Source organism: Aquila chrysaetos, chromosome 22 (assembly GCF_900496995.4).
Source record: "Aquila chrysaetos chrysaetos chromosome 22, bAquChr1.4, whole genome shotgun sequence".
Classification (NCBI taxonomy): Eukaryota; Metazoa; Chordata; class Aves; order Accipitriformes; family Accipitridae; genus Aquila; species Aquila chrysaetos.
In genome coordinates, this window is record NC_044025.1 from 15,807,918 (window position 1) to 15,821,004 (window position 13,087).

The 13,087-nt window shown below is 38.0% G+C and overlaps 1 protein-coding gene across 3 annotated transcripts in view; it reads left to right on the forward strand.

The window, feature by feature from the left end:
• The window catches only part of RNF130 (ring finger protein 130), a 55,237-nt gene that overhangs the window by 12,199 nt on the left and 29,951 nt on the right, over nt 1-13,087 (forward strand). For all 3 annotated transcript variants that reach the window (XM_029997797.2, XM_029997799.2, XM_029997796.2), the window contains exon 3: nt 11,421-11,671. In XM_029997797.2, the coding sequence (XP_029853657.1) occupies nt 11,421-11,671 (251 nt within the window). The remainder of the gene's footprint in view (nt 1-11,420; nt 11,672-13,087) is intronic.

The window sequence follows — 13,087 nt, forward strand, 5'->3', positions numbered from 1 at the left end:
GTCATGTAAAGGATCTTTTTAGCAATCTGTGCTTTGCAGAGCTTCCTATAAATAACTTCCTGCTTGCTTGATGTAGGAACTGCAAGTGTGTGTAACTGAGAAGTAGACTAGTCCTTTGGTGTTAGCCTCAGCGCAGGGACGGTTTGGAATCCAGCATTCCCCTCAGTGAGAATTATTCCAAGTGGGATATAGATTCATGAACCTATGCTTATGTGATGAGCCTATTCAAACAAATGTTGTGTGTAAAACAGTCTTAAACACATTCAAGGTACTCTCTGGTCTTCCTTTTTCTGCCGTTTCAACTGTTACCACTGCCTGCATGCTTTTTAGGTGGTGAATGACCACATCATCTGCTAATTAGATATTCCAGTGCAGTACATCTCTTTAGTATTTTCTATCCCTAAATGTTGGAGAGGAGTTGACCCTGTGTATTTGACAGCTGTTCTGCTGCTGATTCACTGAAGTATGTGTTAAATAGAGTTGATATAAAGTGAAAGTTCAGGTGAGCCACTAAGTTAGTCTTATTTCCATATGATGTCTAGTGCTGTGCAGTACTCCTTTATTCTTTAAGAAATGCATTCTTCACAAGACAGTTTTGCAACTGTATTACGATGACCAGGTTCATGGCTCTACATTTTCTTTCCATAGATAGGTGAAAATAGACCTCGTGTCATTTTATATCACTGTAACATAATTTTTATACTGCTGCGTACCAAAGCTTAGGAATATTCTGTCTTCCTGATGAAGCAGAGAGGAAAGCGGCAACTGCTGATAATGCACACTCTGTGAACTGCACGCTTTTCTACTTTGATATTCTCATGAATTCCAATCACCAGCTTGGGCAATGTCTGTGCTAAAAATAAGTCAAATATTATATGGATTTATGGATGTTGCCTACCTGCAGAGAGGTGATTCCCTATGAAAAGAACTCAGTAAGCAGTTCTCACCTATGGGATTAATATTTTATCCAAGTTATTTTATGCTTGAATACACATTTGAAAATTTTAGTCTTATGGAAATTTGTTCTTAGCAGAATATAAATTCCTTCTGGTGGCTAGATAACAACTGTCACTCTTGAATCAGTCTATCATCACCATGTCAAATGAAGTTTCTATTGCTAATATCAGAATTTGTTTTTTCTTGTGTGATAGTCCACTAAGCCTCTGCCCCTTCGACTTCAAGTTGAGTTTTAAAACTCAAGTAGGTGTTGACCTTAAGGAGTTGGTGAACTTTTTACATTAACAGATGTGTGTGTATATATATATATATATATTTGCAACATTATTTTCTTTTCTCTGTGTATATCCTTGTATGTATTACTGTGTGCATGTAAAATAAATTTTTTACACATTCTTGTAGATGTCCTCTATCAACCTAAGTGAAGGACGTCTTTCCCAGCATAGGTTATGTTAGACTATGATATCACTGGCAGGAAGGCAGTTTTATGAGTGGTTTTGCTTGCTACTTCTGTTAAAGCAGAACAAATATTGTCTAATGTAAAAAAGAGCCTGTGTGGTAAGAGAAAATATGTAGTAGCTGTCTCCTTTATTATCAATTATGGGAATAGGAAGGAAATGCAGGTAAAATAGCATTTTAATTCTTTTTTTGTTTGTGTGTGGTGGAGACAGTCTTGTCAAATACAAAATAGTTAAATTTGATAATGAACTTCTCTGTTAAAATCTAGACTTTTATTTGGATTTATAGAAAAGAATATAAGCCAAAGAAGCCTCTAAATTTAAAATTTCATACTCAGAATTTATGGAACAAATATAGACAGGAAAAGATAAATATAGAAGAAGAGAGTGTCAAAATGAAGTTGCTGAATTCTAATAACTACTGTTTATCAGTGCTGAAGAAATTTCCTGAAGTATTTAAACAACTTCTAATGTAATACCTTTTCCAGAGGATTTACCTGATACAGGTAAATATTTTAAAGTCTTTAGAACAAGCTGTAGACATCTTATCAGGATCAATCTTCACTGTACTTCTGAAGAAACGATGCATTCGTTTTCTGCAAGAAGGTTTTTCTGTTCCGTGATGTGCACAGAAGGTGATGTTCTCCTGCTGTAGTACTGTGGGAGAGCTGCCCAACACGGGCTCCCAGAAACAGTTTCCTTTCAAGAGGAGGATTTCTGATGACCCTGTATTCGCTTAAAAAGCACACTAGGACAGGAAGCAAGGTCTGTACTTGCTTTGAACTCTGATAAAACTGCATGTATTTTATGTGGATTGTTTTAGGTCACTGGGTCAGAGGCAGGAGGGACAGGAAGTAATTTGAAGTTGTTGCCATCTAATGGCTATTTCATGTTCTTGCCCTAATTCGGAGTGGGTAGAGGAGACTGCAGAGATCTCGCAGTCGAAATGCCACTCTCCTCTGTTGTGGCACTCTCGCTGCGTGCAGCACATCTCTTCCTCTGCTGCTTGCCTTTTTCTCACAAATGTCTCTTAATGTAAATGTAAGCTGAACCCATGCATGAAATCTATGGCAGGGTGCATTGCAGATTATTTTGCACAAATGTGTGCTGATTAATATTTCAGCCCTATACCAAAACCACGGCAAAACTTTCCCTGGATTACTGAGGCCTACTTTTATCCACAGCTCAAAACTAATCTTATTGTATATTACAATATTGTTACTATAATTTATTATTATTAATCTACCCTGGAATATTAGTGAAAAGGGAGGAGAGATGAGTCATTGAAGTTGAAGCTTTAAAAAAGGCAAAACAATCAATAGTCTAACCATAGTTTACATATCTTTGATCATTTTATATTGTTTATTGTTTATATTTACTAATTGAAAATGTGGGGAACAAATGCCAACAGCACTGTAGTTAATCCTGTTTCCCACTGCATTTCTTGGAGGTGTATCCATCAGGAAAATCTGTCACACAGTAGATGGAGGTGTCTGACACTTAACAAGACATGGAGAGGAGTGTGTTTGAAGCACAGATTCTGGACCATAAGGAAGTACTTGTCTCTTCAAGACAAGCCAGGGAAACCCCTTTACAAAGCTAACATAGCCTCAGTGCCTTGCAGAACTTCTTACCAGTGTTTCTGCGTGGTGTATGCCTCATCCACAACTGAAATAACAGCAGTTAGGCTCATTTTTCCTTAGCCAGCTGAAAGGGTAATTAGTTCTGTGACTGTGAAAAGGCCCACGGGACTGTTAGTCACTGTAAGTAATTACATTCTTTTTCTTATCCAAAGTCTGAGCTCCAGCAGCAGAGTAATTCCCAAAATCTATGGATTCAGTGGAATCAAATTTATGATATTAATCTATGAATATGCTATTTATGAAGCTCTAAAAATATTTTGTAGTGTCCTTGGGTAAGTCTCTCTTGCCATTTCTTTCATGCCTTGCTGAATTTGTTTGGAATGACTGTCCAGATTGATGGATCTGTATGGAAGTTGTCTGTAGATAGAAGAAAATACATGAGCATGACAGATTACCCTTCTTAGAAATCCCTGGGTTTTTTAGCTCCAACTTCTATTAGTGGGAATATGAACTGCTATCCAGAAACAGCAAAATGGAAGCCACCTACTAGCACTTGGTCACACTGCAGAATGCAAGATTACAGTGACTTTCAGTTATCAAAATCCAAGTGTGTCTTAAATTGATGAATGGACCAGTAAGGTCTGCATTACATTAATATTATTGATTAAGCAAGAATGTGACACTGTAATCAGTGATTGGGTGTTAAATCCAAGATCTAAGGTAACAGGTTTTGGACATTGTTCAGAAGTATATGTGAAGAAAGTTTTGGTTTTTGTTTTGTTTTTTTTTTTTTTCAAATAAGCAGAAATACCTTTTGAAGATAAAGACTTCTGTATTTCAGAAATATGTGAAATTGTGACATGAGGAACCTTTTCTTGGTAGTGTGTTGTGTTAGGATTACACCATTTCCCTAGTCAAAATTTAATGTGACCCTTCTGCTTTTTATTAATTTGCATTTGTTCAAGGTTTGAATATAAAATTTCATCTACTTTGTTAGCATACTAATACCTTAACAGTAAAAATGTTCATTAAATAGGACTGCAACTGCAGTTTACTCACCATAATACATAGTTAAATGCCTTGTAAAACTGTGTGAATGGAAAAAAAAAATCTGTGCACAGATTGCGGAAAGGGGATGATAAAATGATAAATTCCTTTGTACCAAGGGGTTTTTTTATTCTTCTGGCATTATTTAAGTGGAATGTCTGTTTCCTTTTCAAAAAAATTGTAGTGCAAGTAGATACAAAGAAGCATTGCTGAAAGAGAAGAAGGTTGTGTGAAATGTCTGTAAAATTGTTGCAACATCTGTCTGCTTTTCCCTTATCTAGGCTTGGTTTTCCCTAGTGTGAAGAGCCCAAAAGGTCACATGCATTAACAAATATATATAAATGTAATTCCCAGAAGACGAAAGTCCTTCTACAGAAAGGGAATATGGGATATAAGTAGAATGATCAAGGCAGTCAAAAGTGAGGGGTGGGGGTGGGGGAAACACAAACAAAAGCCAAACCCCCAAACCCAGTGTCCTTACCATTTTAAGTGAACTCTGCTGCAGTTCTGGTCCCAGAGATGTATAAATTCTGCCTTTGGGTGCTCCCCCCTTCTCAGCCTAGCCATGAATCTGTCCTCCTGGTACCCATCAGAAGCATTGAAATAGTGTATTTTTGCTTTCAAAAATCAAGATGGAGCAGAGATTCAGGAACTTGTGGGAGGCTTAGAGAAGAGGTGGGTGGATCTTGTAGCTTAATAGAAGGATCTTAATTCTTCTAATAGTGCTTAGTGTCACATGACTTATGATAGAAGATAAAAGAGAGCTCTCTGGGTGAGGTTGATGGAGAGGAAATGATCTGCAGTGAAGCTGAAGTCTTAACGCCTCTCTTCTACATACTAATACTGTATTGTATCTTTGAGAGACTGTAAGTGTCAGTTTTCTTGAGCAGGGTATGCTGGCTGTATCAGAGACACAGATGGACCTTGTCAGGCTTGAGGAAATGCAGGGGCATAGCTCCACCATCTCGCCTGTATCAGCATGATTTGGACTTGCGAATGAAGCAGGAGGATTTAGCTGTGACTATCTGTTTTGATCTTACACAGATTTCTCCTTAAGAAACATCTCCCTCGGTGTCAGAATTGAGCAACTGGGTTATGAAATAATGTGTCAGCAGTTGTCATCTAAAAATGGCCCAACAGTTTCCTCAACTGATTTTGCTATTTAGCTGTCCTTTTAGGAGCTCTTGGTCATAGTAGATTATAAAGCTGATCGAAAATATGGCAAGAACATTATACTGAGGCATCATTTCTTGTTTAATGAAGGAGGGCGGGCATCAGAAAGATAATTTCAGCTTGTAAGATTATTATTTATCACCTATGGACTTAATTCAATGTGCTACAGGCTAGCACAACAAGAATCTGATTAGGGTTTAGTATTTTTTTTGAAGTTAATTGTCATACCCATCTTTGGAAAGCTACTCTTGCTGTTTCTGGTTTTCTAATCATATGCCTGTTTTTCTTAAAGGAGCGGAACTTTGTGAATGTCCATCACATGTCTATTAGCAGTACAGCAATGAGTGGTACGCTGCAAAACACTAAAGTGTACGTAATCATGTTTAGAGGGCATAGTGCTGTGCCCTTTCTTAGCCTGGCAGAGTAAAATCTGTTTTGCTGCAATCAGAGAAGAGTTTTGAGTGTTCTTCAGACATAAATTGACTGTATTTTGGTTGCAATTCATAGAAGCCTGTTCCTCACTGAACTTGGAATATCTACTTCTTTGTCCTCTTAAGACAGTCAGAATACAAGTTTTAACTGCAGAACCTTTTTTTTTTTTTTAGATTGTTTTGCATAGGTTTGTGTAGCAAAGAGACTTCTGATTTCTGCAAATATCTGCTTGATTTTGGGGGCAGATAGCTAGTTGTTCCACTGGTTGTATTTAACTGATGCATCCTGTGAAAGCCTAACTTTCAGGTAGCAATTTCATATACTGCTGTCCTTTACGATTTTTCTCATGGTAGTCTTGTAACGTCTGTTCTAGCGTCTGACACTACGTAAAATAGGCATCCTAAAGTAAATGTTTGCATACAGACAAGAATTCAACATTTTCAATATTATAAAGGCAACAGGAAGACAAATGTTTTAAAATGCTATTCAGTCTCATTTTAAAATTGATGTATATTCTTGGCATTAAATTTTTGCCTCGTTTAGAACTAAATAACTGACAAATATTATGGGCTTTTTGTGTTTTCAGAAGTAGTTGATTTGGGACATCTCAAACAACATATTTTACTCTTGAGACTGCACTCGTGTTGACAGCTTGGATGTGCTCTTGTTTACTTTCTGATTAGATCAAAATAAAAATATGTGCAGCTAGACCTGTTTTAATTACTCTGAAGATATGCCAAGGTTCTTCCTCTTGGTGTCTGCTTTTCCGAAAGCCTGGTTTAGAATGTAAGACTTATTCTTCACAATGAATTTCTCTGTTTTGTATCAGACTAAAGTTTTAAGGTATCAGAATAATTTCTGTATTTTTCTGCAATGTTGTTAAATACTATGGAATTTATATTTAAAAGCTGTGCTCCCCAAGCCCACCTTTTGTAGCAGTGCAGCTTTGCATCCAGCTCAGTATGCCTTTTCCCTTTCCCTCACCTCACTTTGTGGATGCCATGGATTATATCCCTATCTCTGTGGCTAAATCCCTTACCTTGTAGGGGTAATTCTTGCTTCTGCCTCTGCTCCCTTGCATCTCAGATGTCTCTGGTGTTTTCACAGAACGCGGGATCAGTCTCTCAAAACTTCATATATAACCATAACCCCTCATTTGTGCTTTCCTGTTTTCTTTGTCGACATTTTGTGGGCTCCCAAATTCTGTTGGAGTGTTTTCACTGTTACTTAATGTTATTCCAAGAAATCTCTCACTCACAGTAGCAGGACTGATCCCTTTCTGGGTCCTGAATAGTGTGTGTTGCTATATTTTTATTTCTGATATAACATGTCCAGAAATGCTTAACATACAGTTATGGGATTTTAATAGAAGAATAGGGAAGTCTAGTCTGTGAAGATGAGCAGTTTTATTTCCAATTACATTATCATTATGATGTTCCTATTGTTGCAGTTGAATAGGCAGTGGCATTTCAATGTCTGAATCATGCCTTGATTCCAGCCTACAAGTGACTGTCTGCCTGCACCATTCTTTTCCTTTATTAGGAAGGTAGGGATTTTGTTTGCTTTTTTAAAGGAAGTACTCTGAATTTTTTACCAGCAGAATTATTCAGGTAAATCTGTATTAAGTTTAAGTTTTTCAGAATGAAGTCATGAAAGGATCCAGTTACAATTAAATATTGTCTGTTATTGAAAGAGAGAACGATATTCTTTTGCAAGCATGAGATGAGTGCAGTCTATCTGCTTCATGCTGTGTCTGCAGCATCAGCAGGCACTATCAAAGACTTAGGAAATTACAAGGACTTTAGCCGAAAATATCAGCCATTAGAAAAGTGGTAACCTTTATTATGAGTATCTGACTTCATTCTCAGTTCTCTGCAAACCTTGCTACATCAAATCAAAATAGTTCAGTGCCTGTTACAGGTGGTCCAACATTTGCGACGCTTGAGATGAGATCTAAGTTTTTGCCCTCCCCATCTGCGAGAAGGTGGTTGAAGCATTGCAGCAGTAGCAGCAGTTTGGTGCCAGGTTGCTCATATGCCCAGGAGAAACTGTCTCATCTGTCCTTCTCCCAGAGTATTGACCAAACAGCTGCTTGGGCTATTCACAAGCCCAGAGAAAAAAAAAAAATCAGCTCTTTGGCAGTTGCATTTCGCCAGGCTGCCATTCCCTGCATCCTCCAAGGGATGTTAGATGGATGGAAAGTGTCTGAAGTCTGCTCTTTGAACCATGCCTGTCTTTAGCTTGGTATCCTGGCCATAGTTGTCCATATTTTGAGCTTCAGGCAAACATTTGGTAGTCAAGAATCAACAAAGCAAACACAAAAGGAAACCATTATTTGCTTGTAATGAGACTAGTAATTTTTCGTTGAGATGACTTTCTATTGACTTTCTACGTGTGCTGTTTTAGAATTGCTAGGACATATGGATAGATTAGTGAGAGAGCAAAGCAGTTTCCTTAGGAACTCTACAGGAGACTTCTGGATGTTGCTGTTTTTCCCATCTTCTTGTTTTTAGTGTCTTCTCAGCTTTTAAGTCCTTCTCTTCTGTCCCAATGTAATATTACACAGATTTAGTGATTAATTGCAACTACATCCATTTTCATATATAGAGTTGTATAACTATCCTAATTAAACATGCACATGGTAAAATTGCAAGGTAGAAAGAGCTGTCTGGTCTTGGATGATAGCAATTAAATGATTTATATTTACAGGTGTCAATATTTCTTATGCCTACTGTCTGTCCTAGCTTGTCATCTATGGTTGAATGTATAGTTCATTGGCTTTAGTTAGCATTCCAGCTTCTTTTCTCTGGACACTGTGTTCTTGGCTGAGGAGAGTATTGCTTTTCATAAGGTTATATAGAAAGACCATATTCTAACTTTTGCAAACACCATTCATCTTTCTGTGTTCACCTGAGGAATTTTTTTTTTCTATTTAAGTTTCAGAAATGCAAAGTTTCAAGGTGCTTAAAATAAATGAGTCGGCATCTCCTCCTGCTCCCAATTGTTCTCAAACACGGAGCTCTTGCTAAAATTATTTAGGGTGATGCCCCTGACAAAAATATGGATGAACCAAGTCCCAGTTTCCACTGAGCTTCAGTATGTTAAATAGGCACAATTTGTTTTTCTTTCCTGCAGTTCTCCTTGGCTCTCGCAGGGTCAGAAGCAGCAGTAGCACTTTGGCTGTTCCCAGTTGAGTCATTTGGAATGCAAATCACTTTGCAGTGATGCCAGAGGTTCCCTTTGTGCTAGGCTTTATATAAAACACATGACAGATTGTCAGCTTTGTCACATTCCCTGGGCAGCAGGGAATAGGTAGAGGCTTCAGCTTTTGATTCAGACAGAACTGGACTGGTATCAGAAGATCTTAGTCAGCTTTGCTTTGCAGATAACCGTAAATCGTGTCAGAATGCTACATTGAGTGCTTCTGACTGATAGTTTGATACTAACATAATTCCTCTGTGCAAATAAATACTTACTGGGGAAGCTTAGCAGAACATGTGCTCTGGGGAATACAGTCCCACACACACCCTTCCCCGCCTTTCTTCACTATCCGAACTAGATATGAAGAACAGAAGTGAAGCCTAGGGAAAATATCAAGCCATATAAATTATCTGCTCTTGATTGATCTTGCACCGTTTGGGGGTTGCAGGAGCATGTGCTGCAACTACATACAGAATCTTGCAGGAAAGGTGGCTCTTGTCCTGTAATTAAGTGCTGCAAGTCTGGGCTGGAACTCTCTTCTCAACTGGACAAATAGGAATCTGAGTAGATTTCCTCCGAAAATAAAGCAAGGGGTGGATTTTTACTCTGTTTCTGAGCTTTGCTGCCTATTAAATATCTTGATTAATTTGTATGAAACCAAACTCAGTACGTCTTGAACTGAAGTGTCTCTGGAAAGCTGAACTAAAGCGGACCTTGCGTGAATCTGTGGTATACTAGTAATTAAATAAGTTGTATCCATAAATTGTCTTGGGTTTTGGTTGCTATTCAAAGCTTTTGAGTTCCTGTGACAGGTGTTTCAAAAATACTCGTTCAGAAGGGGACGCTGAATGTTCTCCTCCTACTTAGACCTATGTTACTAGGACAAGGCATGAATGTCTTTACCATTTCAATTTTAAATGAAGAAAAGTTGAAATTGCTTGGGGAAAGCAATTTTGGGGCTGTGGAATATTTTTTTTAAATTATTGTGCAAATCTTGATTTCTGAGGTTATCAGCTTTGGTTCTTCTGAGTAGTTCTGTCAGCACAATCTACAACACCGATGTTAGGGAACTGGCTCTGAAAACTGAGGATAGTGACTGTAAAAGTTACTATTTGGCATGGTGAATGGAAAGAGTAATGAGATAACATTTAAGACTGTTACACAACTCTATTAAAGCCCCCCTTTTTGGAAAATTATGTAGCTGTCTGGGTCTGTCACCCTGACTTATTGTGCCCTGGGTTTTAAAGATTCTGTTTTTTTGGGTCTTCTACATAATTTTGTGGATACAATAACTCCTTAAAAATCAGATTTTGATTAAAAGACTTTGAACAAATTCCTTGTGTTAAAATAGGACCTCATGTTCTCTCTTCACTGTCACACTAGGTTCTCTGTAACTTAAATCCACTCTAAATCCAGAATCTTAGTGCTGAAGTCACTTGCATTATACGGTTCCTCTCTGAGGGAATGTGAATTGGAGCAAGCAGATGGAGCAAACAGATGAGCAGACTTTGCAAGCATTTTGAAAATAGGTCTTGAAAGGGGTTTTAGTATAGGAAGCAAATAGATCTGGATGAATAAGAACGGCACTTATAAGGCTTTTTTCTTTCTGGTTTTGGTTTTCCTGTAAACTTTGCTTTCTTTGAACTTGGATCAGAACTGCTCTGAGTTCAAGATCCTCTTTTTTTATGGGGCCTCTAGTTTTAAAACATAGGTGCTCCCTCTGCTCTGCAGATGATTATGTTCTTTTTCAGCAAGGTCTTGTGGTTTGATTCTCTTATTATCCTTGTACCAATAAGTTTCCCTTTGGGACAGAGGGTAGTCTAGAAGGAAGACACTATGAAAACCAGATGGGCTACACATTCAAAATGGAGCTGATGAAGCTGACAGCCTCTTTGTGATCTTATCAAGCATGCCTTTGTATGGGTGATAAAATCAGTGCTCAAACTTTTGCCAAGTTTTTCATTTGTCTTCTACTTTGCAGCCAGACTTACTTGCTTTACTTTCACTTCTGTCTGAAGTGATGTAGGTAAAAGTTTGGCTTTGTTGCTTCTGTGCTGGAATTGTGATTTACAGGTCCTAGACAACCTTGGTGGTATGTGAAAGCCTCGTAACCACACAGGGGAATTTGCATAACTCTCCAGAGCACCTTGTACGCAGCACTGTGTATACTGAGACCACTCTAGCAGTATCATTGAACTCATCTTCTAAATGTTTTTCTGTGAGTTGCCTATTTAGGCACTCACAGCTTCAAATCTGGAACTAATGTACTTTTTAAAGCTAGTTTAGACTGCACACAGTAATTATAATGTGGGAAGTACTGTGTAACCACCGGTAGAGATCTGTTACTATGTGTGGAGCTGCAGACAGTTTGTATGTTAAATGCCCTAATTTGAAAATCTGGGTTTGAAGGACAGCCTGTGAGTTGAGTGCCCAGTAGCATGTTCCATGTGCCATAGATGGCTTAGATTAAAATCTCTAAGTTGTCAAATGGCTTTGCATTTGGAAAATCTTGTGAGGGGCATGCCATGTTAATTTTAAATGCAAATTAAATAATTTTCTCTTTTTGTAGGAACTGGAGACATTGTTGCTGTCATGATTACAGAATCAAAGGTTAAGGAGATCCTGAATTACTTGGAAAAGAATATTTCTGTCTTGATGGCAATAGCAGTGGGGTCCCGTGTTCCTCCAAAAAACTTCAGTCGGGGCTCTCTAGTCTTTGTGTCAATATCATTCATAGTTTTGATGATAATTTCTTCAGCATGGTTAATATTTTACTTCATCCAGAAGATCAGGTACACAAGTGCACGTGACAGGAATCAGGTAAGGGGACTTCTTTTTTTTCCTCTAAGTTCTGGAGGTGATATTTTTGTGTACAGTAGTCAATAAAGAACAAATAATTTCTAAGGAATGTCCATCAAACTAGTGTTCAGAACCTCTTTGTTCTGAGGCAGAGCATGTTGCCGGACAAGGATTTTTATACAGCAAAGTGTTTTCATCCTGAGCAGCACCAGTACAAGATCTTATTACGTGACAGGAAAGAATAGAAATGAAGCAATGTGTTTTGATGAGTGTAAGTCCAAGAGGAAGATGGAGTCTATGTTGACTGAATAATACATACCGTATGTACATTGGGAATGGGGAGGGAAGTTAAATTGTGAATGAACTTGTGTAGTGTAGGGGAACACAGAGCTAATGATATGAATTCTATCCATGTTCTTAAGGATAGCTTCAGTAATAGTTAAGGTAATTCAGAAGTTGTATAAAGGTATTTCCAAACTATAATCTGTCATGAATGTTATGTAAGAAAACTAAGGTGTAGAACTGCTTAGTGATCTGTGTTAACCTTCAACTTTATTCAAGATCACACTTGGTATGGACTGCCTAATTCTCCTGGTCATATATTTTAAGTAAAATTTTGTATAATGTGCCTTTCTTATATTCTTTTTAAACTCTTCATTTGTTTAAGAACTGAATTGAGTATGGCTGTACCCCGAGATCTTACCTAAATCAAGCCATCAACTCAAATATGGATTAAACTTTAGAAGTAAATGTTTTACTAGTGTGGACTTAATGACCCACTGCCTCCATAGTGTGTCTTGGCTTTTATTGAGAAGGGTCAGTAAACCTCAGGAAATCTGCTGTGCTCTCTTTGCCTTTGTATCTCTCTGTCAAGGCTAACTTACAAAGCTGCTGACCTCTAGTCACTGTCCCTCCCTTTCCCCCTGAATTACGGCTAATACACAGGAGCTCACGGTGAGGCAGTGCTTTGGTGTTTTGTCAAACCGAAAACAAATGCAAACTTATAAAGCCTCAGTTGTGACAAAGGATTTCCTTTTTAGTTTCTATAAATAGTGTCTGATGCTGCAGGTCCCATGGGCATCCTGTAGATTTTTCCTACGGATGTCATTCTTAAATGACCACACTGTAACCGGTACTTAGTGTGGTCCCTTGGGATGGTGAAAGTTTAAATATAACTGTTACTCAATGAATGTCTGTGGAATACTAAATTGTGCCTTCTGCATCCCCTACATGGTTCTAGGCTTCTTCCAAATGTCCGTGTTTCAAAACAATTGCTCCATGGGGAAAGGGCTCTTATGACCTTTTTTCTTTCTTTAGATTTTTACAAAGGTCAGGAGAAACTTGATGAAAATTTTATGTGGTTTAAAAAGCTGAGCTTATTAAACTTTAATGAGAAGGTGGCGACAGCTACAGCTTATTTTTAAAGAGCTTTGAGAG